The 26284-nt window shown below is 40.1% G+C and overlaps 1 protein-coding gene across 2 annotated transcripts; it reads left to right on the top strand.

Moving 5' to 3' along the window:
* The first annotated feature begins 267 nt into the window (after positions 1 to 267).
* On the top strand, positions 268 to 26284 carry EDNRB (endothelin receptor type B). Of its 2 annotated transcripts, XM_059684917.1 has the most exons (8): positions 268 to 457; positions 1255 to 1791; positions 17353 to 17465; positions 17599 to 17803; positions 19375 to 19524; positions 19909 to 20042; positions 20589 to 20697; positions 23763 to 26284. In XM_059684917.1, exons 2-8 carry the CDS (start codon positions 1306 to 1308, stop codon positions 23895 to 23897), a joined length of 1332 nt encoding a protein of 443 aa, XP_059540900.1. In that variant the 5' UTR covers positions 268 to 457; positions 1255 to 1305; the 3' UTR covers positions 23898 to 26284. The 2 variants fall into 2 exon arrangements, with proteins under 2 accessions (XP_059540900.1, XP_059540899.1); XM_059684916.1 differs by lacking the exon at positions 268 to 457 and having other exon boundaries at positions 1034 to 1791.

Genomic DNA, 26284 nt, shown 5'->3' with positions numbered 1-26284 from the left:
CAAGCGCGTCACGGAGTGCGTAGAGACGCGCCCTTGGTTTAGGCTCCCTGTTTGGAAAACTGAAGGATGACAAACAAACTGCCTCTCGGGACGCGTCTGGGCAGAGACTTGACTTCCCTCCGCAGCGGGCAGTCCTCACTGAGGCTGTCCAGGCTTTGCCCAAGGGGAGAGGTTGCGGCGCGGTCGGAAGGCGCGCGGGGGAGGGGGGGGCGGGGCGGAGAGGGCCGGCGGAGATTGATGATGAGGGGATGAATCAAAGTACTTGTCGAGGGACAGCAAAGACCCCGAGTCAACTGGGAAGGCAACACGGTCTGGCATTCCCTCGGCCAGCGTTTCCTCCTGCAGCTGCAGGGCGGCGCGCTCTGCTCCCGGGGCAGGGGACCGAGCTGCGACCCCAGCGCGTCGGGGGGAGGAGGTCCCGGCTGGTCTCTCTGAGCCTAGTGCGTCCCATCGCAAGGTAAACAATCTGGCTTGGTGTTGAATTAAAATCAGTGATTAAACCTTGTCCTGGGCTCCAGCTGGGATTGCTACTTTGAGAATAGATATAGGTTTAAAAACGCCCGTATAGACACACGAATTGAGGTTGGAGTAAAGGAGGGAGCGTGTTTGAAACTACTCGGAGGGGACAGAAGCTTGCGAGTTAATGCTGCTGATAGTCCTCCCAAGCCCGACGGAGCTGAGAAGTCTCCGAGAGGATCCGCGCCAGCCCGCGCACTCCTGCGGGCGCCGGGGGACCCGAGCGCAGGCAGCCCAGGGGGAGGGCGGCTTTCACCCACCAGGAGGAGTGTTGGCTTTCATAGACCGGGTACCGGGGTTCCCTGCGGAGCAAGTTGCCAAGCTTGGCACATCCCCTTGGTCTCTAGGTGCCTTGATTCCCCAGTCGCGACGCGTCCTTAGCCAGACGTATGGGCTTCCTCCCGGCCCACCAAGGAACTCAGCGATTTGCCTGGACACCCTCCCCCCCGCCCCCCCCCCGGCACACCCCTTCCAGAACGCCCCGCCCCTCTGCAAGTCATTCACCCTGAGGGGTGGGGAGTGGGTGACGCAGGGGAGAAAAACCACCGGGGAAAGCTGTTTCTGGAAGGACAGTGGACGGATGCAGGCGGGTCACACCGGCCGGCTTTCCACCGCCGCGCAAACTTGAGTTACTTTTGCGCGCGGACAGGCACGGCGCCGGAGCGATCCGAGCTAGCGGTTGGCAGGGGCGTGGTGGAGGTAGCTGACCCGCGTCCCGTCTGCCTGATTGACCTCCAGACCCCGAACGCTGCAGAGCGGCCACCCAACGCCCACAGGAGCCGCAGCAGCATGCAGCCGCTGCCCAGCCTGTGCGGGCACGCCCTGGTGACCCTGATCCTGGCTAGCGGTGTGGCGGGAGTCCTGGGACAAGAGAAGGGATTCCCACCGACCGGGGCCACTCCGCCACTTCTGGGGGCCCGAGAGATAATGACGCCCCCTACTAAGACCTCCAGGACAACAGGGTCCAACGCCAGCTGGCCGTGGTCGTCCACACCTCCGCAGACGCCTAAAGCAGGGAAGCCGGCCGGAGCCCCGCCTCACGCCCGCCCCCCGCCCCGGTGCGAAGGATTCATTGAAATCAAAGAGACTTTCAAGTACATCAACACGGTGGTGTCCTGCCTCGTGTTCGTGCTGGGCATCATCGGAAACTCCACGCTGCTGAGAATCATTTACAAGAACAAGTGCATGCGAAATGGCCCTAATATCCTGATAGCCAGCCTGGCTCTGGGAGACCTGCTGCACATCATCATTGACATCCCCATCAATGTCTACAAGGTAAAAGGCACCTGCTACTATCCTGAGGGGAGGGTGACTGGTTAGAGAGCGGGGGAATGGGAAAGTCTTTGGCAGGAGCTTACTCAGGAAGATTCATCCCCCTCCTGAAACTCAGTGATCACTGGGACCAAACTTCCTTCTGGTCTTCAGTACCCCCTGCTAAGCGTAGGACCATTGTAGTCCCAGACAGGCAGCATCCACATTACTTGGGAACCTGTTAGAAACGACATGGATGACCCCACCTCAGACCTGCTCTGGGTGGGACACAATATGTTTTATTTTATTTTAAAAACCCTCCATGTAATTCTGATGAACTGTGAAGACTGAGAACCACTGGTCCTGAAGAATCTTGTTCCTAAGCCCAGCTCACTGGACACATTCTCCCTGCTCAAAATGTGGTCCAAAAGCAGGATTGATATCACCTAAGTGCCTGTTAGAACTTCAGGTCCACCCCAAACTTACTAAATCAAACCTGCGTCTTAAGATTCTTAAGTGACTCATGAACACTACTAACCTTGGGAAGCATTTTCTTGGGGGACCCTGGTTTTAGGAAACAAATGGCCTAGAAGAAAGAAACCTAGACTGGTGAGTAGGAGAATACAGTTCCCCTGCTGTGAATGACTATACTGTTCCTACTTCATATATATATATATATATATATATATATATATATATATATATAGAGAGAGAGAGAGAGAGAGAGAGAGAGAGAGAGAGAGAGAGAGAGAGAGAATAGAAGAGGAGGGGATAGAGAGATAGAAACATCAATGAGAGAGAAACATCATTAATTGGCTGCCTCTTGCACACCCCCCTACTGGGGATGGAACCTGCAACCCAGGCATGTGCCCTGACCAGGAATCAAACCAGTGACCTCTTGGTTCGTGGGTCAACCCTCAACCACTGAGCCACACCAGCCCAGTTACTGTTCCTACTTTTTATTGGGTGCGTACAGTGGGCCAAGCACTGGGATAAGTGTGTCACTTTCCTTTACTCCTTCTGACAGCCCACAAGTGAATATAACTTCATTTTACAGATGATTAATAGTATGTTCATGTGCTCATAATGAGTTAGAGTTGGAGGCAGGAGGCAGGCTAATCTACCAGGTTCCAAAGTGATAGCTGTACCCTACAGATTAGTTCATGGATCAGACCAGGGGCACTGCAAAGGATGGTTTCAGTAGCTAACATTGTTACATGATCACTGTGGGCATCAGAGGAATCAGGCATGGAGAGTAAGGTCAGGACATAAACTCCCACATGACCTAACTCTAGGTAGCTTCGGAACTCCAGACACATCCCAATATCTCTAGGTCTCAGTTTCCCAATTCTACAATAAGGTTGTTGGTGCCCACTTATTGGGGGAGTTTGGTGTTAAGAAAAATAGCCTCAGTGAAAGAGCTGGAAATTTTCAAAGGACAGTGTCAACATGTAAAACTGTTTTCCCATCATGATCAGCAATAGAAAGTCGCACATAAAAACAGAACCAAAGCGTAAAGAATGGGAATGTGTTTTGCAGATTTGCCTAAAGCTAGTCCTGGATTCAGTGCAGGAAGAAAGAAAAAAAAAGATGTAATGTTGGGAAAGATTTGTAAGGGATGCTTTGATCTTGTGGCAGGAGAAATTATCATAAGGCATGCCTTTAAATTGCCTTCCATGAGTCTCTGAAAATCCAAATAGCCATATTATAAGGGCATTCTAGAAACTTCTGAGGTATAAAGATAGGAATCAGATTATAATCCAGGCCCTAGAAGGAAATACTTGCAGAAATAAGTAGGGATAACAGAAGAAATTCTAAAATTCTGCATGGCAACTAGTGCATATGAACTCTGAGAGTTTTCTGGGAGAAGCACAGGCTGAAATGGGCCCTTAAATTCAGTCACAGATCCATTTGGGCCAGAAGTGACCTGTTTGTTTCTTAAGTAGTCCCACTGACCAAATCTTATCATTCCAACTTGGCAGAGGAATTTGAATTCAACTCATCAAAATGACTTGAGAAACTGTAAAGTATAAGGTTTTGTGAGAAATTTTTAAAATATGTGAAATAGAATGCCTCTCAAAAGGGAGATTACATCTAGTTTTGCTAGGCTTGCACAGAATTTTGTAAAAAGCCAGCGTAGAGAGACCCCAGTAAACCTCACATGTTAGACACCTTCCCAAGTCAGCCAGCAGCTGAAGGACTTATGGAAGCCTGGGCTGAGAGCGTTTTCCTTCCGTGTGCTGCTTTCAGACAAGATGTAAGTCAGCTCTGCCAGGACCAGCCACTTTCTCCATCTGGTCAAATGATTGCATTCAATAAGCCAGAGAATATTCAACCCCCCAGGGGAGCACACAGGTTTTACTTTCATTTCACATTCCTGTATGATTTCCCTATGGAATACCATTTAGTCTGCTAAAGCTGTCACTGTCCTTCTGAAATAAACTAATGAGTCATTAGAAATCTGGTCTTCTATAGTGGTCCTAAACAAATCCATCCCAAAGAATTCGGTCCCATCACTATGCTTGCCATCATTGAATTCTACATGGTAGTCTGGTTGTTTTTTATAGTATGCATAAATAGGTGTCATTTGAGGTGTCATATAACAATAATGGCTACCATGCACTAGGCTACCATGTACCTTATTATGCACTAGGTACTTGGTTTACTTCATTAAATCACTACAACAAAACATGTGGCCACCCCCCCTTCCCCCCGCCCATTTTATGGAGAAATCACCTGTTGGAGCGGTGAAGTCACTTGCCCAGTCACACCACTAGAAAATGATAAAGGCAGGCTTGAACCCGGGCCATCTGGCCCTGGACCCGGTGGTCCTCGTTCCCCTGCATTGAGTGAGCTCAGACGCGGACGCTTTTCCCCAACCTGGTGTGTTGTTATGGCTGCATTGGGGAGCACTGGTGAAGTTGTGACACACTCCCACACAGTAGGATACTCAACAAGCATTTTCGGTTTTAATTTGAGTCATGCGAGAATTTCCATCTACTGAAATCCCCTTCTAATGGTAAAGTGTATAATACTGATAATATCTTTTTACCAAAGGCTTTATTTACCAAAACACCGAATCCAGGACTAGTTAAAAGTCATTGAATATGCTAACTGATTGTGACAACATGTAAGTACGTTTTTTAAAATGCATTGAGAATTTCAGAGTAGCCAGGTATTCTACTTCACAGAAAGTAATTTAAGTGAATTATGCATGCCATTTAAATGTATCCTAAATGGAGGCTTGAGTCTCTAAACCAGTGATTTCTAATTTTCTGGGTTGTTTTTTTTTGTGTGAGATGTTACAATTGTCTTCAAGAATCCAGTTAAATATTTATATTACATATAAATAATATTTTATATATAATGTGTATATATAAATTGTAATTAATAAATAATACACATATATATACACACACAATTTCTGGGGGCTCATAGAGTCCCCAAACCCATTTGTTGGCTCACCGAATGGAATGAATCTATTTCATTAATCTGGAGTTCAGTAAAGTAGACAAACCACAAAATGTCATAGATCTTGCTGAAGCCCTAGTCCTTGAGACCGTTATGGATGGGACAGGACATCACAGGGAGGTGCTGCTGTGAGGAGATGGCAAACCTTAGGAAATAGGTCTGCTCTGCCTTGACTACTAGGTTAGCACTAATGTCAAAGCTGTGTGGGAAGCAAAAACGCTGAGTGCACTTGTGGATGCTGTGAAGGTTTTTATATTGGTTGGTTGATTGGTTGGTTGGTTTGTCTTAGTTTGGTTAACAGTGATATTCAACAAGCCTTGGTAGCAGCTTAAAGTTAAAATTTCTTTAACTTTTTTTTTAACTTCTCAAGAAGTTAAAATTTGTTGAGCAAATGATGAGTTTTTTAAAATTATTTATGGATTTTATTTAACAATGTCACTCTGTGCTCTATTTACATGCAAAACTGAGTTAATGTAGTTAATTCTCAAATATAGCTTCCTTTGCCTGCAAATTGCTTTTGAAAACAAATCTGCTTGTAAACTGATAAGGCAAATATTGATATGGACATTAGTTTGATAAGGATCTGAGTTAATCAGTTATGCAGTGGAGGTGAAGAGTTTTTTTAAAAGTAGACTGGTGACCTGTTGGAGTGCATTTAGATGGCTTTGCTGTTAACTTTGTAGGCTCCTATTAGAAGCAAGAGGCTGCCTTCATAGCTCTGAGAGGCAAAACTGCTGATGTTTAACGTTTAACTAGTTTAGGAAGGGATACGCCTAACATTAAAATGCTGGCATGTCAAAATGTGGAATTGCTTCACTGAACCCACAAATGAGTTTTGAATCAAGTGACCTTGTCAGGTAATCAGATATTTTCCTCTTGGGAAACGATCCAAACTATCTTTCTGAGCAAAGTCACCTTTCTCACTATTTGATCTTAGACTACTTGTCATACTTAACAAGTTTGTGTGTATTGACTAGTTTCATATCTTAGAAGTAAAAGTTAATGGAACTACATAAAATTTAATTTTTGAAGTTATAATTTTCTGATCAGTAAGCAGAAGTAATGGTATCATTGGTTAGGGGAGTCTAATTTCTTCCAGGGTAATAACAGTTTCTATTTCCAGTTAAGTAAGTGAGATCTTTAACTAATATTTGAATCTTCTGAAATGCTTTAGTAGAATTTTGAACCCAAAATGGAACCTAGATATGAGGAGGAAACTGGTCTTGCAAGGCGTGTCACTGCCCAGGGGGGGGGTGGTGGTGGAGATCCTTATCAAACACCTGGGGGCCTTCCAGTAAGCCCACAAAAGGGGGCAGAACCATATCTGTAAGACAAAGACCCCAGAAGATTATAAAAAGCAAAGCCTCTTCATGTTACTTCCCTCTGATTTGGAAATTATTCCCGGAGCCCACTAGTGTTAATAAGTGGGTTCCTCCCTTTCTCTAGGAAGCGTGCTTGGTATTTCTTTGCTCTTCTGTAACAGATACTTCTGAGATTCATTTATTTAAAGCAAACGAAATTTTAAGGAGAACCAATTAAGCACATTTAATGCATTAGCTTTTAAAAAGTATTAATAAAGAGGAAGAGTATTACTTTGAAAGACCTCAATTCAATTGTCAAATAAAACTAACATTCCTACCCACCTAGCACAGTGCCTGCACTCATCAATACAAGTCAAGGTCTGGTTGACAAAAGATATTATACATTAGATGTAATGACAGTGGGATTTCTCTCACTTATATTTTTGTAACAGTTCAGATGAAAAAGAAGGGGGAAGCTTGCTCCCCTTTCTGTATGAGGATATTGGTCATAAGTGATTAACAGGTCAATAATAGAATTCAAATAATTCAGAAACTCAAGACTTCATCTTCCCAATTTACTGCTTCACACATGGATTCCCGTGACAAAATGGTTGGCAAACACTTGGCCTTGGGCAATGGGAGGTTCTTTGGGTTAACTCCATGGGGCTTCTTGTGTTTGCCTTTGATCTACAGCTTGGTCACTTCATAAATCCAAGCCTTTTAAAATGTTAAGCAAATGTTTCTTTCAACGTGGTAAGGCTTCATATCAAAGGCTTTCCAATTTTTTTGTAAACGTCATTCAAGATTGAAGATATTTCCATTGCTGTACAAGAGGAAGACATAGCCAAGACTCTGTTGTTTCAGGGCCAAGACACCATGTTCTTCATTTCACAAAGAAAACCATATAAGGTTATCTCCATGTGGCTAATATGCTATAGTTGACTGTTTTTAAAGAAACATGCCAAATGCTAATAAGTGATTAAGTGCTTTAAAGGGTGTTGACAGATAAAGCCTGAGCTGAAATAAGATTCAAGATGTAATTTATGATGTGAAACATTCTCTTTCAGTCCTTGACAAAGTTAAAAACAGGTTGGTTATGTTTGGAAGATAGCTGAGTATGGTGTATGGGTATACAGTTGCCAACAACTTCTCTAATTTTAGACTTCTTTTCTTTTCAGTGCTTTTATTTTAGAGATTTTTTTCTTTCTCTTTCCCTATAGATCCACTGGTGAAAATGTAAACAAATAAGAAAATGGCCAAAATGTGGTGGTAGAAGAAAGAAAGGGTCATTCTTGAGTCAGACATTTATTAGCAAAGTTGACTTTACTCAAGCAAATTCTCTGTCCCTGAAACTCACAGCCATAGTCCTGTGTTCTGTCCGGTGTCCCTTCTCAGCTTCTCTCTTCTTTAGCCCCATCATAGTTTCCAGAAGGGAGGAAAACCTACTCTGGATGTTTAGATTGCACAGTGTCTTCTTTCTTCTCACTCAGAGCTTTCAAATCATTTTAAAGGGATTTTTGGATGCTCTAGCAATCAAATGTTTTATCTTAGTAACTTACCAGTGTCCCATGAAGAAATCTCCGAATAGAATAAAGTTTAAGTAAGATGCACAATTCCTTAATAAGTTTTGTTGAATTCATTAAGTTTGAGTCTCTTTCTGAACTATTGAGGCCATCAGATTATAATTCTTCAGTTTCTTCAACTGTCACGGTGATCTTCTCAGAAGAACCAGCACAAATAAGTGACTAATAATAAGCTAGGTTTGTAAACAGCATTTCTTAATGCTCTTTTGATATACTCAATGTGTCAGTGAAAGTTTTTAAGCACAAACTGTAGATCTATATTTTAATTCAGATGATAGGAGAGTAGAAATCCATCTATTTAGTTACCTGTTACAGACATGAAAATAAATTTTATTGTAACACTGGTGGGGAAATGTATTTAAAGTGAGTTTGAATTTCTCCTACGACAAATTTAATTTTTATCTTTTTTCTATCTGTTTGCTACTTTTAGAGATTTTGTTTTAAGTGCCGGGGTGTTTCCCAGCATCTAGAAGGGTTCAGGAATTTGGAGAAGGCGCTGAAGCATAAATTAATAAAGAGACTAGAAATATAATATAAATTTGTAATCCATGGGGGAGCCAGAGGAAGCTTAGCTATAGGAACCAAGTTCTCCTGAATCTTCAGACCCCTTGCTCTTTATGAACACAAATTGTCCTAAGGCAAGGCAAATATACATATCAAAGGTTAAGGTTTGGTATAAGGTAGGCATTGTTAGTTTTGGGGGAACTGCCTTCAGCTGTTCAGGTGTTTGGCCAGCAGGAGGCAATAACAAGTAGATTAAAATGCCCTCAGCTGTCTGGCAACAGGCAATAATATTTGCAAATCTTTAGGTGTGGGGAAATGCCCTTAGCTATTCCAGCAGCAGGTAATATGTATTCAGCCCTGCTGAATCCCCAAGTTCCATCCACCTTTTGATGAAACTTCTTGTATTTATGACATGCTGGAATTAGCTTCTGGCATTAAGGAGCCATATACATGGAGCCATCACTTTATTTCAGCAAGCCTTAGATTCTTTTCAGAGTTGTGGAAAGCCCTGTTTTGTGGGTGTACATGCAAGAGATTCCTAGGGAGAGAGCCTCTGTTTTGCACAACTCCAGGAGGCACTGCTCATATTCTGGTCTATTAAATGGCACTCCTGGGGGAGAAGCTGACATTATCTCTGACCCACATATTTCTAACCCACATGGCCCAATCTGTAAGAGATTAAATGCATTTTAATGGATGTGGGACGGAACTTGTAATTGATATTTGTCCTCTAGGGTACTGGTAAAATGTATGTCAAGAAACTATTTTCTATGCACTTGACCGGCAGCTTCCCTTAATTCTCTCTGTAGGTATGAATACAGAAAGAAAAGGAGCTCTGACAAGGAAATCCTTGAATGAGCGTGCCCTACATTATTAAAATGCTAGTTCACATGCAGAAAAACTCTTATCTGCTTCAGGAAGCAGAGATTTAAACACAGAAGAATATACCCTATTCCAAAGTTGTGGAATACAAATACTCCATTATTTCTCTCTTTTGACTCACTGTAAAAACATAATACAGTCATTTGAAACAATTGTTCACAGTTCGTCATGAGATGGAACGAATAGCAATCTGGCAAAGTAATCCTGGTTTGTCTTCGTTAATACACCGCTCACCCGCCCTCTTAAATGATCGTCTCTTGTAGGGTCCCTATGCTTTCTGCATCCATCGCCACCAAATGTGCAACTAAAGCTTCTTCTAGAATCCCATTAGATAGTGAGAAACACTGGGTTCTGTTTTGCATCACTCATTTCCTTGACAGGTTTGAGTAGGAGAGAGAGGGTAGAAGAGGAATTTTTACTTTTGACCTTTTCCAGCCTGCTTGGAAGGCAGAACTCCAACAATAGAACAGCCAACCTTCACACCTCCAGGCCCTGGCTGTCTGTGTCAAGAAAACCTGATCATCTCAAAGGGGGAAGACATGGATTAGACAAGACAAAAAAATGCAAAGTTATCTCAATTCTCTAAAGAATTTGTTTCAAATATGAGAACTGAAATGCTCATGACACGAGTTTCATAAGATTTGCTTTCAAATGAAATTCATTCATTCATCCATTCACACACTCATTCACCTGCTATTCAACAAGCATTTAAATGAGTAACCACTGTATGCCAGACACTGTGCTAGGCATTAAAAATGTAGTAGAACATTCTGAAACAAGCAGTTAAAACTCAGTGTTTGCTCTTAATTAAAAGAAAAGAAAAGAAAAGAAAAGAAAAGAAAAGAAAAGAAAAGAAAAGGAGATATATGGTTAATGAGGCAAAAGAACATTTGTTAGTGTAAGATGGTTAACTTTGGAATTTCCAAACTTTATGGGGCTTGATTCCTTTGGGTATTAAGAGTGGTGTGTATTACAGGATTTTCTCCATTTAATTTCTCAAGAATGTAATTTTTAATTAAAAAGAGAATTGAAAAATGTAAATCCCTACTTGGAAAGATTTGTAGGACTCACTTAATACCCTTACAGAAAGGATATTTATTTCCTGGTCATGTTATTTATTCTTTTATAAATAAAAATAAACAATTTTATTACCTAAAATAATTTTATAATGTAATATAAAAATAATTTATTTGGATTCTGTTTCTTTTGTTTGTTTGTTTGTTTGCTTTTTCCTTTCTTAAGCAGCTATTCCAACCTAAAGTTATGAAATTATAGTCATCCTTCAATAGAAACCTTATAATCATTACGGTCATGTCTTTTTTCAATCTAGTGATTATTTATGTATTTGTGTTTATTCATACAAAAGAAATGTGCTAGAGAAGCAGTATTAGCCTAGGGCCATGGTGGTAAACCCATTAGTCAATAGAGCCAAATATCAACAGTACAACGATTGAAATTTCTTTTGAGAGCCACATTTTTTAAACTTAAACTATATAGGTAGGTACATTGTTATTAACTTAATTAGGATACTCCTAAGGCTTAGGAAGAGCCACACTCAAGGGGCCAAAGAGCCACATGCGGCTCGAGCCGCAGTTTGCCGACCACTGGCCTAGGGAAAGGAGTTAGCACAAGCATAGGCTATCATCTGTCAAATGGACCTCTTACTGTTTATAGGACCCAAAGTAACCAAAGCTCTCCCTTGGATGAGCCATCACAATGTGAAAACCAGCGTCAATTATGGGAGTATATTCTAACCGGTTCACATATGCTAAATGATAGGTAATAGATATTCAAACTTAATTTTAAACAAGACCTAAAATTTAATTCATGTAGCAGGGACCTAGAAAAACTTGTTTGATTACATGCTTGATTTGTTTTCAGAATTCAAACCTTGCCCTAAGATAGCTAATTTAATGGGGTAAAGTCCACAGAAAAAAAGAAATATAAAGAATAAAAATGCCGTTGTTGGATTTATAGTTACAGTTGATCCCTCTTGCAATAAAGACAATCAATCTCTTCCACTAAGAGGAAAGCTACTACTATATTGTTGGACTTCAACTTGTTAAGTGTTGGCTGTCATCATTTTTGTCACTAAATAGTGAAGTAATTAATTTCCAGGAATTATAAAAATCCATAAGAACATTTTTAAACCAAATTTTAAAGAGGGCATCTTGATTGAGAGTGATATTTTTTAAACTTCACAACTTTTCTTTCACCCAGTGCTTTGCTTATCATTAAACAAGAAGTTGTTGTCTTTGCATTTTAAATAAGCTCCAAGCACTAAATGGCTCAAAGACTTTCTTGATGGAGGCCACTAAGAAAGATATGAGAATCAGTAATAGGAACAGTTTCTGCTGTAAGTTATCTGACTCTTCTCGGTGGATCCACAAAGCTTTTTGACCAGAGAGAGGCTGAGACTGTCAAAGTCATCCTCCTTCTCACTAAAAAATAATAGAAGTGACAGTGGGAGCTCATCTTTTGTGGCCCCTAAGGACCAGCAGCATTCAGGCCTGAGAGGCAGAAATCCTGAAAGCTGATAAAGGCTACCGTTCCCTATTTTGTAGTTCCTTTTCTTTTGTAAGCGCAGATTAGAAAATTGTAATCTCTTCGTTATGGTTAGCTTTCTGCCTATCTCTGTGTTGAACTTGAAGGGAATTGTTATAATTTTCAGTTTGTGTTTCCCTATCCTCTGTGATAACTTGGGTCAGAGGTTGAGCCGCAGGCCTCCCAGTGGTATGAAGGGCAATAGTCCAATTTTGAGGCTGAGCCAAAAACAATAGTAACCGCAAAGCAGGGCCTGGACTCAGTGCAAAGCTCATTTTCATTGGCCAGACTTCTTTCCCTTCAGTGTCCTGCGAGCTCATTCATCTTAAACCATCTGATGGCTATACTTCTGTGATACTAATATTTGCATATTTGGAAATAGTTTGAGACAATAAAATACTTGAAACTATCAAAAATATTGGACATTATGTGAATAAAATAGGTTCTTAGAAGAAAGTTTTACTCTGTATCTAGATATTTTACCATTGTTTGACACATAGCCCTGGGTTTAAAAATACTAATAGTGATGTTAATTCTAAACATTCTTTTTTTCTAAGATCAGCTTCTTCAAAACACTAAGACTCTAGAATAAGACCATATGGGCTCAAATGTGGATTTATTACTTAAGTGAGTGACCAAGGATAACTGTATTAGCTGTCGAATGATGAATAGCAAATTACCCCAAAACTTAATGGCTTGAACAATAAGCATTTATAACTCACACCAAGTCTGTGGTTCAGGAATTCAGGAGCCACTGACTCAGGTTTCTCATGGGGTGCAGTCAACATATTGGCAGGGGTTGAAGTCATCTGAAGGATTGCCTAGGGCTGGAGGATCTTTAAAAAAAAATTTTTTTTTATTGACTTCAGAGAGAAAGGAAGACGGAGAGATAGAAACATCAATGACAAGAGTGAATCATTGTTCAGCTGCCTCCTGCATGCTCCCCACTGGGGACAGAGGCCACAAACGGGCATGTGCCCTAACATGAACCTTGACCTCCTGGGTCATAGGTCGATGCTAACCACTGAACAACACTGGTGGGGCTGAAGGATCTTTTTCATTCACACACCAGGCAAACTAGCACTAGCTGTTTTCAGGAGGTCTCAGTTCCTTATCATGTTGGCCTCTCTGAGGAAGTGGGTGTTCCCTGGCATGGCAGCTGGCCTCCCCAAGAGAGAGCAAGGAGGAAGCCTAATGCCTTTTATGAACTCAGATGTCACACATCATCACTTTCACCACATTCTGTTCGTTAAAAGCAAATCATTAAATTCAACCCACATTCAAGGGGAGGGAAATGGTACTTTATATTTTGAAGGGAGGAGTTTTGTTTTCTTATTATTTTTTCCTGATACATCTAAGGACAATCAGTATGATTAGACAGAATAGTGTCTGGATAATTTATACCAAGCTGGGTCTGGCAGAGCCCTTGTAACCGGCTGGAACCTATTTTTTCTTATGTTTCCAAGGGCAATTGGCAGTTCTTTCAAAGCATCTTGAGTTCATTGCTGGTTCAGACCTGTGATACTCTGAGTCCACCCCATTTTAAGAAAGGGCTCCACTTTTCACATGATAAACCTCTCTGAGTTTGCTGACTCCTCACATCTGACATTCAATCCATCAGCAAGTCCTGGTGGATTGCATATACCTTCAAAATATATGCAGTCTCTAACTCATTCTCCTCAGCCCCAGAGCACCACATGGTCCAGCTCACCACCTCTCACCAGCACTTCCTTTCTTGACCCCTTTCAATACTACATTGAGCACCCACAGTGATCTTTTTAAAAACATAAATAAAACCATTCTATTTTCCTTTTTTAAAACCTTGCAATGAATTTCCTCAAAGCAAACAAACAAAAACAAAACAAAACAAAACAAAACAAAAAACATCAAACAATTTACTCTACAACTTCATCTTCTGGATCTCTCCTCAACAGTTTCTGCCCCTTCTAGCTCACCCAAATTATTTTGACCTCAGGATCTTTGCACTAGCTCTTTCCTCTGCCTCAAATGCTCTTTGCATGGCTTACTCTTTTATTTTAGTCAGGTCCGATTCAAATGTTGCCTCTTCGGATAGACCTTGCTGAGAGGCCTACCAGAAAGTGCGGGGAAGCTTGGGTCTTGGTTGGAAAGTCTGTACGGAGAAATCTCTGAAAGGTCAGTGATCTCTGCCTTGACTTTTCCAAACAAGTATGAGCCCCTGGGTGTTTTACTGGAATCTCTATGTTTAGACTTCAAAACATCCTTACTTAAAGAATACTTTTTTCAAGGATACTTACCCTGCTGATAGTATCTAGAGGTGAATTTTATTTCAAGCTGTTGCTATAATAAAAGCCTAAGGAGGCAGGTAAACAGGGCTGTTTGGTTCCTATAGCCAAGAAGCCCTTTACCCCTCTCTTTCACAGAAACATGTGTCAGGGTAATCATTCATCCATCACTCAGGGCAGTGATGGCGAACCTGACACTCGTGTCAGAGGTGACACGCGAACTCATTTTTTTGGTTGATTTTTCTTTGTTAAATGGCATTTAAATATATAAAATAAATATCAAAAATATTAAGTGTTTTACTATGGTTGCAAATATCAAAAAATTTCTATTTGTGACACAGCACCAGAGTTAACTTAGGGTTTTTCAAAATGCTGACATGCCGAGCTCAAAAGGTTCACCATTACTGACTCAGGGTCTGCTGGTCAGCCCCAGAAAGAAAGCATCCCCAAACCTACCATACTTCCTTAATATGATGACACCCCCTGTGTTATCATCTTCAATATTTATGTGTTTTTTGTCTGCCTCCCTTACTAGATTGTAAGCTCCATAAAAACAGGGAGTTTTCCTTGTTCACTGATATGATATGCACCCTGACCTCAGAATGCTGCCTGGCACACAGTTATGAGTCAATTAATTAATCCAGAAATCATTAATCGGACCTACAGATATATTTTGTTAATACAATGTTACCTGACAGTGTTTTTTAAAAATATTGTTTAGTTGACAACTTTTATAAACTATGGGATTTCATACAAAAACTAGAGTCCCAGTGCACAAATTTGTGCACCAGTGGGATCCCTCAGCCTAGCCTGTGGGATTGGGCCGAAACCACCTCTCCGACATCCCCCGAAGGGTCCTGGATTGCAAGAGGGTGCAGACCAGGCCGGGGGACCCCACTGGTGCATGATTGGGGCAAGGGAGGGACACGGGAGGTTGGCCAGCCAGGGAGGAACCATGGGAGGATTCTAGGGCAAGTCCAGCCTGTCTCACTCAGTCCTGATAAGCTGGACCCCAGCAGCAAGCTAACCTACAAGTCAGAGTGTCTGCCCCCTGGTGGTCAGTGCACATCATAGTGAGCAATTGAGCGGCCTTAGCATATCATTAGCATATTACACTTTGATTGGTTGAGCAGATGACCAGACACTTAGCATTTTAGGCTTTTAGTATATAGGATTCCCAGTTGGGGCTAAAAATTAAGAGGGGTTTTTTTGTTTGTTTTTAGAGTCCTTTGGCAAAAATCATGTCATGTTTACTAGCAGCTGCTCCTTTTAGACAGGATTTACCCCAGACCCCACCACTCCCTATTGTATTCCTGACACCGATGACCTTCTTACCTCTGGTTCCCTTCACTCTTCTGTATTACCTGCCTGGCCCTGCAGGCTTTTAGGACCCTAGAATAAGCATATTTATGGTAAGTTTTCCAATATTTATCCTACATATCAGTGCAATTTTTCATGTAAAACTTATAAATGAAATTGGTCCCATGTTGGATTTCCAACTCATATTCAGACACACATTTGGTGCCATCCTAGTTATAGAACAATCACCCAGCTTAAACAAACTTTACAAAGAACTTTCACTAATAAAAGAAAGGAAAGACTCAATTGTGTTTCAAAATAGTTTTTACTTTTAGAAGGTTATTTTTAAAAACATTGAAAAAGAAAACATAGATTTCAAATACTTTTCTTTATTTTCAAAACCTCATGAACATTCGATCCAGATGTTTACCTAAAGTGATTCATTTACCAGTGTGGGGCACACCCAGTTGTCCTAAAAAAGAAAATAACTGAGTTTAACAATAGATGGTTACATAGTCTGAAGTCAGATCGAGAAAATACATATATGTATATAAGAGCAATAACTATATCTTTTTCCTCATTGTATAACCAGTTCCTATGTTTATATTAGGGACTTGAACATATAGTAAGCATCTGCTATTTCTCCGAAACTATATTAAGCAGTTGCAGAACCCATATTCTGTAAAATTTCTACAAGTGCCAGACAGCAAAAACTAAACAAAACAAACAAGTAAATGTTATAACATAAGCAGTAGGAGTTGATAAGTACTATAGATAAAAAAGAAAGTGGAGTAGGGTAAGTAGAAGGGGACGCCTGACTGATTACTGCTCTTAATAGTGTGGTCAGGGTAGGTCATGTTAAAAAGATGATATTTGAACAAGACCAAAGAAGGCAAGGGAGTTTGCCCAGTGTATCTGTGGGGAAAGAGACTTTCAGGATAAGGAAAGATCTAGAGTAAAGTCCAAAGGCAGCAGCATGCCTACTCAGGCTGAGTTACTATGCAGTCAAGTAATTGACTAAGGTAAAGAATACCTTCTTTGTTCTTTACCTTAGTCAATTACTAGGTAAATTGACCAACAGGAGAACTGTGTTCTTCCTAGCTAAGGAACATTTATCACCTATTTTTAATTAAATTATTTTAATTTGACCATGACCTAAGCATTAGGAACTCCATAACAGTGTAAGAGACATTCATGGAACTTTAGCTTCACATTTGTAAGGGGAGCTGGCCCCACTTGGCCCTTCAGTGGAAATCTTGACCCTAAGCTACTATAGATGCATAGCAAACTCTTATGAACTGGCTGCATTTTCTTTTCTTTTTTTCAATATGTCTTTATTGATTTTAGAGAGAGAGGAAGGGAGGAAGAAAGAGAGATAGAAACATCAATGAGAAAGAAACATTGATTGGCTGCTTCCTGCATGACCCTTGTTGGGGATGTCACCTGGGCATGTGTCCTGACCAGGAAACCAACTGGTGATCTCCTGGTGCATGGGACAATGCCCAACCAACTTAGCCACACTGGCCGGGCTAGCTGCATATTCATTATTCCCAGCACACTCTCCTGTTTCATATATCAAACATTGGTGCTTTTCGAAGGAGTAGTCCATGAGGAAAAGAATAAGAACTGAAATTTGGTATCTTACTCTGCATGTTAAGTACTCTCTGCTACATAATGCAGTTCAGAGGGGGACTCATGAAAATCTCCCTAATAGAGCTTCATGTCTCCTCAATGCAGCTACTCGCAAGCGGCTGGCCCTTCGGAGTTGAGATGTGCAAGCTGGTGCCTTTCATACAGAAGGCCTCTGTGGGGATCACTGTGCTGAGTCTGTGTGCTCTGAGCATTGACAGGTAAGAGCAGATATTTAAGTCAGGTATATCCTGAACACTCTATAGTAACTGCTATGTTACTTAGAAAATAGCTATAAAATTCACTAAAACCAGGCTCTGCCAGATGGACAAACACTTCTATTTCGCTCTTCAGGTATCGAGCCGTTGCATCTTGGAGTCGAATTAAAGGAATTGGAGTTCCAAAATGGACAGCAGTGGAAATTGTTTTGATTTGGGTGGTCTCTGTAGTTCTGGCTATCCCTGAAGCTGTGGGTTTTGATATGATTCCCACTGACTACAAAGGAAGTCCTCTGCAAGTCTGCATGCTTAATCCCATTCAGAAAACAGCCTTCATGCAGGTAAATTTTACTATCCCCCCTACCCCCTGCCCTTTCTGTTCTTGCCTTATAAATATTTAGCTATTTCCCCCCTGATTTCTCCTCCTTGGAAGTTATTGATTTATGACTGTCCTTGGCATAAATTAAGAGTGTACGTCCCAGGACTGAGGGTTAATGACCCAAGCTGCAAGAAGCTGGGTGCCTATTTCTCCAGGAATTCCCTGGCATTCAGAGATACAGATAAACCAGGTTCACATGAGAAAATCAATCTGAATTTATAGCTTTTCTACTCAAACCCCACAAGGACCAGCAACTACTACATTTTTTTGCATAAGACAGCACAGCAATCATCAGAGGGAGTAGATAGTGCAGTGACTGATCAAGTAGAAGTTGCCCTGGTATAGATGGATTCTGAATGGCAAGCCTGTCCCCTCTAAAGGGAAAGATATCATTGCAAAGAAGCTTTCATCTTGGCCATTTATTCAAGAACGTTTAATCAGGTGATAGGAAAAGGATGCAATGCTGGTCACCAGAAGATAGATCCTAAGTGTAAAAAGCTCTTCCCAGCAGAATGAGTGAAGAAGAGTTCATGCAAAGGGGGCTCATCTAAGGATCACCAATGATTATTTTCCATTTCATATCTAAGAAGACTATATAAAACTTTATGAATTCTATATATTATGATAATCAAAAGATTAAAGAAGGATATTAATGTAAAATTGGGAATGAAATTGCTGTCTTCTTGTTTCTTATTAGTTAAAAGAGGAAAAAGTACTGCATTGATTGAATAAGTTCTGCTCCCACACAGACATGTCTGGAGTAACAATTTTTTAAAAGAACAGAAAAAAATAGAAGAAAGGGTCGCTTTGATTTTTTTTTTAATTGATTGGTTAGATTTATACATTACAGAGCTAAATGATTAACATAAACCTTTTTTTGTATCTGTTTTTCCCATGAAATAAATGTGTTAAGAAGTGAAAATTTCCCATAAACACTATGATATTTTTACATACTCAGGTGTAGTATTTCATACAAAGAATAGCATAAGAAAAACTAGTTTGTGTGAAGACAAAAGTATCAGAATTACCAAATATTTAAAATTCTGTCTAACTGATTAAAGTTTAAAACATATTTATAGCCCATTGCTTTCAAGAACTGAAATGCCTTTTAGGAAAAGCTTGTTTTATTTAATAGCAGTACTTAATTATTTGTTCATATGTGACCTAAAAGAGTCTATATAGTGTTTATAAAATAGATCTACACTACTTTAGGAAATAATTATTCCATGATGATTTTTTTTAATTTAACATTTGCTATATAGATTTTTTTTACTGAGAATATTAATCATGAAATTCTCTCTTCCCACAGACTCAGATAGAGAGCAGGCAGACAGCTCTTGTGGGAGGGTTATTGGGGGTGAGAGATTGAGGGGAAAAAAAGAAAGAACTGATGGACATGGACAACAATGTGGTATTGGGAAGTAAGGGGGACTAGTGGAGGTAGAAGAGAGTATGGGGGGGGCAGATAAACGGTGATGGGAAAACCAAAATAAAATAAAATAAAATAAAGATGAAATTCTCTCTTCCCCACAGTTTTACCAAAAAGCTAAATATTGGTGGCTATTTAGTTTCTATTTCTGCTTGCCATTGGCCATCACTGCATTTTTTTATACCCTGATGACCTGTGAAATGTTGAGAAAGAAGAGTGGCATGCAAATTGCTTTGAACGATCACTTAAAGCAGGTAAGAAAGTAGAAATATTTCTAACTCATGATTATAATTATGATTATGGTTGTGAATAACAAAAGTATTATGATGATATATTAAAATTATTATATACTAGAGTATATCTCCTTGTTCTTGCTCAGGTATTTTTTTTTATATTACCTATCTAGACATAGTCTATATAATCAAAAGAATCTAGAGAGAGCTATTACTTTTCAAATATGAATCTCTAGTCATTTTAGTTTTAATTCATATTAATTATTCAATTTAAAGCTCAGTGTCCTGAATTTTTGCAAATGCCACTGCCCTTTGTATACAATATTAATTATTCGGTTTGGGAAAGGAGAACACTGTGATTACAATGAGCCATCATCTCAGGGTCTGACTATGTTTTTATTTCAGAGACGGGAAGTGGCCAAAACAGTATTTTGCCTGGTCCTTGTCTTTGCCCTGTGTTGGCTTCCCCTTCACCTCAGCAGGATTTTGAAGCTCACTCTCTATGATCCGAGTGATCCCAAAAGATGTGAACTTTTAAGGTAAGAAATGTAAAATAGAGATAGTTTTGTAAATAAATGCCACACAGAAATTTTCATTGATCCTTTTCATAGGCAGAAAGAGAAAGTAGCATTTTTCTGATCCTTAGGGAGCAATTAAGATTCCCATTTTTTACCTTCACTTCTATTTTAAAGGAAAGAGTAAAGGGGACTTAGGAGAACACTGGGAACAGAGAGCCAGAATTATCCACATAAGTGTATGGCATGCTTGGAAATATCCAGTCTGATTCTCCTTTGCACACTGTAAAACATTCCTTTTCAGCCAGCCCAGCACTTCTAAATACAGTTTTATTTTAAAGGGGGGAATTGGGCATGGTATGGGGGAGGGTGTGTGGGATGGCAGAGACAGAGAATAAGAAAAAGAGAGACAGAGGGACAGAGAAGTCACTAACAGCAAAGACAAGTAATAAAGTCAAAACAATTGTGTATATGGGTAATTTTTTTCTTCATAAAAACACAACAGTCTGTAAAGAATATGTGCTCAGAGAGGCATATTTTTCATAGACAGGTTTTGGGTTATTTTTGCAGCTTTTTCTTGGTATTGGACTACATCGGCATCAACACGGCCTCCCTGAATTCCTGCATTAATCCAATAGCTCTGTATTTGGTGAGCAAAAGATTCAAAAACTGCTTTAAGGTAAGAGAGTATTCCAAAATAAAATGGTCTTTTAAATCTGGCTTCAAATATATCTCTTCTAATCTAATATAATAAAAGAGAAACATGCAAATTGACCACACCTCTGCTTCATCCCAAGCCATGCCCACCAGCCAATCAGAGTGACTATATGCAAATTAACCCAACCAAGATGGCAGCCAGCAGCCACAAAGCTGGAGCGAGCAGGAGGCTTGGTAGCCCTGGTGATGGAGGAAGCCAAGCTTCCTGCCTGCCCTGGCTGGCTGTGGCCTCCGCTCAAGGCAACAAAGTTTCAATTATAGAAGATAAATAAACCCCAGATACCTGCTTCCAGCCAGCCTCCACTGGGAGCTTGAGTGGCTGGGGGTTGTGGCCAGCCTGCAAACAGCCATCAGCCCCTCACCCAGAATGGCCGGGCACCCCAGTAGGACCCCCCCACCCTAAAGGGGGTGTGGCCAGCCTGAAAACGGCCCTCAGCCCCTCACCCAGGCTGGCCAGGCACCCCAGCGGGGACCCCCACCCTGAAGGGGTTGTGGCCAGCCTGAAAACAGCCATCAGCCCCTCACCCTGGTTGGCCACACCCTCATGGGGTGAGGTTCCCCACTGGGGGGGTTTGGCCAGCCTGAAAACAGCCATCAGCCCCTCACCCAGGCTGGCCAGACACCCCTGAGTGACCCCTACCCTGATTCAGGACACCCTTCAGGGCAAACCAGTTGGCCCCCACCCATGTACCAGGCCTCTATCCTATATAATAAAGGGGTAATATGAAAATTGACCCTAACAGCAGAATTACTGGGAATGACTGGTCACTATGACACACACTGACCACCAGGGGGCAGATGCTCAATGCAGGAGCTGCATCCTGGTGGTCAGTGCACTCGCACAGGGGGAGCTCTGCTCAGTCACAAGCCAGGCTGGCAGCTGCCAGTACAGTGGTGGTGGTGGGAGCCTCTCCTGCCTCCTCATCAGCGCTAAGGATATCCGACTGCAGCTTAGGCCCTCTCCTCGCTGCCTAGTGGACATCCCCCAAGGGCTCCCAAGCTGCCAGAGGGATATCTGACTGCCAGCTTAGGCCTAATCCCCTGGGGAGCAGGCCTAAGCCAGCAGGTGGACATACCCCATTGGGTCCCAGACTGCAAGAGGGCACAGGCCTGGCTGAGGGACCCCCCTGAGTGCACAATTTTTTGTGCAGCAGGCCTCTAGTCTATTAATATTTCTATTCAGAGAGCTCTAGTAAATTTACAGTTTTCCCTTGTTATTAGGCCATGGATGATTTTTTAATATATGACTTTTGCCCTAGCTGGTTTGGCTCAGAGCATAGAGCATCGACCTGCGGACTGAAGGGTCCCCAGTTTGATTCCAGTCGAGGACATATGCTGGGTTGTGGGTTCGATCCCCAGTGGGGGAGCGTGCAGGAGGCAGCCGATCAATGATTCTCATCATTGATGTTTCTGCTCCCTCTCCCTCTCCTTTTCTCTCTGAAAATCAATAAAAATATATTAAAAAATAAATAAAATATGACTTTTGCTCACATATCACTATAGTTGATTTCCACCTAGTCAACCACTCCTTACTGCTTCAACCAATCAATTGTACTTAGAATTGCTTAGAAAAGTAATAAAAATTACATGCTTTGATGTCTGACAGACATCACGTGATGATTAAGAGCTAAACCTGAATTAAATGCACTCATCTCATTTGGAGTAGATTTTGGACTGACTGTGCAGCACAATTTGAAGTATAACTACATTGGTCTCTTTTTCACATGGGCATGAGAAGAGCAAATCAAACAAAGAAATTGAATTCAGGTTCTAGCTCTTCTTTTCCAACTTCTTAGCAGGGATGTGCTACTTGATGTGGAATATGTTTAGTTATTTCTCATCTGGCTGCTTGCATTGTTACATTCATATGTCCATCCATTCACTCCTTCAACAATCTAGTGTAGAAAAAAGTATTTCCTCCCCTTCAGTGGGAATGATCCATTTGTCCCTGGTAGTTCATTATTGGAAAGTCAAGAACTTAGCTTTCTTGTAAACTCTAAGGCAGTCTATAAAAGTCTTTGCCCATCCATAAGCTCATAGATTTTAGAGCTAGGAGAAAATGTACATTAAGATCAACTCCTTCATTTTATAGAAGAGAAAACAATGGGCCTCCCATTTCCTTATACATATAGATTTTCAGAAAACAAACAGAATAAACAAAGTTTTGAATATTTAAAAATACAGGGAAAATGGATAAATAAAACTGAGATACATATACTTTATAGTGTATCATGTAACAGTATTGAATAGGCACATGAGAACAGCATGTGGCTGAAAACACTGGCAATGTAATATTAAGTTCATTGATATGGAAAGATGTCTATGACACTGTCAAGTGAAAGAAAGCCAACTGTGACTAGTACATATAGTACAATTTTATTAAAATTAATTATGCACATAATTACACACACACACACTCATGTACAGTCATGTATATATATGTATATGGTGATATTTCTGCTTGCATAGGAAAAAGTCTTGATTTACATATTTATAAAAAATTAAGAGTATTTCTCAAGTAGTCAAGGGTAAATATCAAGAATTAAGAGTGGCTTCCTTTTTTATGTTAATTAAAAGGTGAGAATTTTAATTTTATACATTTTTCCTTCTTTGTATCTTCTAGCTTAAAATAAATATCATATGCTACTTATGTAATTGCATGTTTTTCTAAAATATCTATTTTTTATTGACTTCAGAGAGGAATGGAGAGAGAGATAGAAACATCAATGATGAGAGAGAATCATTGACTGGCTGCCTCCTGCACACTTCTCACTCAGGATGGAGCCCACAACCTGTGCATGTTCCTGACTGGGAATGGAACCATGACCTCCTGGTTCATAGGTGATGCTCAACCACTGAACCATGCCAACTGGGCTAATTACATGTTTTTAAGTGAAAAAATAAGAGAGCACAAAAGTGGCCCAAGAATTCCCAATCATGCAAAGAAAGTCAGAGCCTTAGGGAGTAGGAGGAGTTGTGACAGTATAACTGATGTAAATATATAATGAGTGCCTTTGTTTTGTGCAGTCATGCTTATGCTGCTGGTGCCAGTCATTTGAAGAAAAACAGTCTCTGGAGGAAAAGCAGTCGTGCTTAAAGTCCAAAGCTAATGATCAAGGATATGACAACTTCCGTTCCAGTAATAAATACAGCTCATCTTGAAAGAAGGAATCATCATTTAATTCCACGTTCCTCATTTTGGACAGAAGTGATTAAGATAATGAGGCATTTGCCAAATCAAAACAAACTGTGTGTTTGCACAAAACAATGGAAAAATTTAAGAGTGATTATCTTCTTAACACTCACAGTTAAACATGACATTGTATAAGTTGTTTACAGTCTAAAAAGAAAAGCAGTGAGAATTAAGAAAGCTTCATTGTGAAAGCTCTTAATTTTTTACAGTCAGCACTTCAATGTAGCTCTTAATAACTTTTAGTATATTCATACATCACTTACATTTAAATTGAGCTCACTCAGAATTTCTATTAGAGAGATTTATTTTTAAATTAATGTGAATCTGATATAAAGAAAAAATGTGTCACTGTAAAACAGAATCTTTAAATGAAGTTTAAATCAACTAATTAAAAATTTTAATAATTCTATTTAAAAAGCTCTTTTATTAATAGTGTCACACCATTGGTTGGACTATTATTGGATGCAAAATGTATAAGCAGTTTAGCTGGAGTATGATGTTGTTGTTTTTTGACATTGGAAACATGTAAATGATCAGAAGGAAGTATCAGAGAAATATAAGTTTTTGAAAGTCATTTAACTTTTTATATTCAGGTGAGATCAAATGTCACAAACAGAAAGAGAAAGTCGAGAATGCTGTCTCAAAAGGCTACTTTAAAATCTCTCATTTAAGAATTCAGCAAAGAAAATGCTACCTACAATTTGTTCAGGATTCTCAAAACATTCTTCTTTTAATATTACTATTGTAGTTTAAACACTAGTTGTTTAGTTTTCTCATCAGTAAATACTTTGCTACAATACACAATGTGTAGATGATTGAACTAAGGGCAGGTCCCAGGTTCCTATCCTTATGACGGAGGGATGCTAGTAACCCCACGATGGACAGAATGTGACTTGCCTGGAGCAGTGTTCACATGGCAAAGGAGAAGGCAGCATCCTCTCTCACTCCTGCTGTAGATAAAATGGTTTCTGGCATATGCATAGAAGTTAGAATAATATTTTTTAAGATCACACAAATTAGGCAATTTAACAGCTTATTACGAATTTTTATATTATCTTTGTAACTAATAGAAAAAAGTTCTTGACGTGGTGCTTTTTTGTCACAGGCAAAACTGTCTTTTTGAGACAATAAGATCGTCCTACTTTGTGCATTCTTGCTTAATTCTTTCATCTCTGTAGCAAAATGCCTTATGTTAACTTGGGATGAGATGTGTGTGAAAGCACAAGAGAACACTAAAGAGAGAGGAAATGAGGGGGTGGGGGGTGGGGAGTAACCCATGGGGACAGAGTCCCATTCTTAGCCTCACTTTCGTCACTGCCCCGTCACATAGATGCAAAAGGTCCTGATTCAGTTCCAGCAAAACACAGTGCAATGTTCTCAGAGTGACTTGAGGAACAAATTGGACCCAAGAGCTTTAACTCACTCTTAAAATATAACAGAGTTTCCACTTTATTTTCTTTTGGTAATCCAGGGCCACATGTTGGAAATAAACTGGCCAAGTTGCTTTCTGCCAGCATCTAACTGATGATACAGCAAGCCCAATCCCAATGATATGGCTCCAAAGAAAGAACAATAATTAGTTCACATGCCACCTGAATTCTACTTACAAATCCCTCACAGTCTTTTTTTAAAATTAATTTCTTCCCAATCATTGCCTGTTATCACAAAAGACATTTCAAACTTTGGATTTTAAGCAAAATAGAAAAAAAAATAGACTAATATTTTCACAGTTTGTTAATAAATTTTTACTTAAGTTTTAGCTAATTTTTATTATCATATACTGAGTTTTGGTTTTTCTCCTCATTTACATCCTTAATAGTCTTTCTTCATGTCAGAATTGTGGTCTGTAAGCATTTTGCCAGATCTTAAAATTGCACAGAGAGTTTATAAAGACACTATTTTTCATGAAATTGTGTTCAGCAGCTTTTCTAAAAATGTTTGGTGAACATGATTTCTTGGCATAATTAAGATCAAGATAGAAAAAGTTACCACTATTTAACCTTAAGACATATTTCCTAGTATTAATTGTACAATATAGCAACAGACAAAATGTTAACATGGGCATTAAAATGTAAAATATTTATAAGCAATTTTAGCCTATTTTCTCCTTTATACATTGCTAATAGGGGTGCATGTTCAAACACCTTTGAGTATTGACAGCTTATATATGGCCAAAGGGCTTTAGTTTGTAGCAAAGCATGTATATGCTGTGACTAACTTTAGAAAATTGTAATGATCATGTAAAATAATTATATATTTGTTTTTCTGTAGTCACTTAAAGTGGCAACGACTATAACCATGGACTCTTTATTATGAAAACAAAATTAATAAAAAATTTAATTGTTTTTAAAAAATA

This window comes from Myotis daubentonii, chromosome 2, assembly GCF_963259705.1.
Source record: "Myotis daubentonii chromosome 2, mMyoDau2.1, whole genome shotgun sequence".
Classification (NCBI taxonomy): Eukaryota; Metazoa; Chordata; class Mammalia; order Chiroptera; family Vespertilionidae; genus Myotis; species Myotis daubentonii.
Note: the sequence above shows the minus strand (reverse complement) of the source record. Positions and strands in the feature narration are given on the sequence as shown.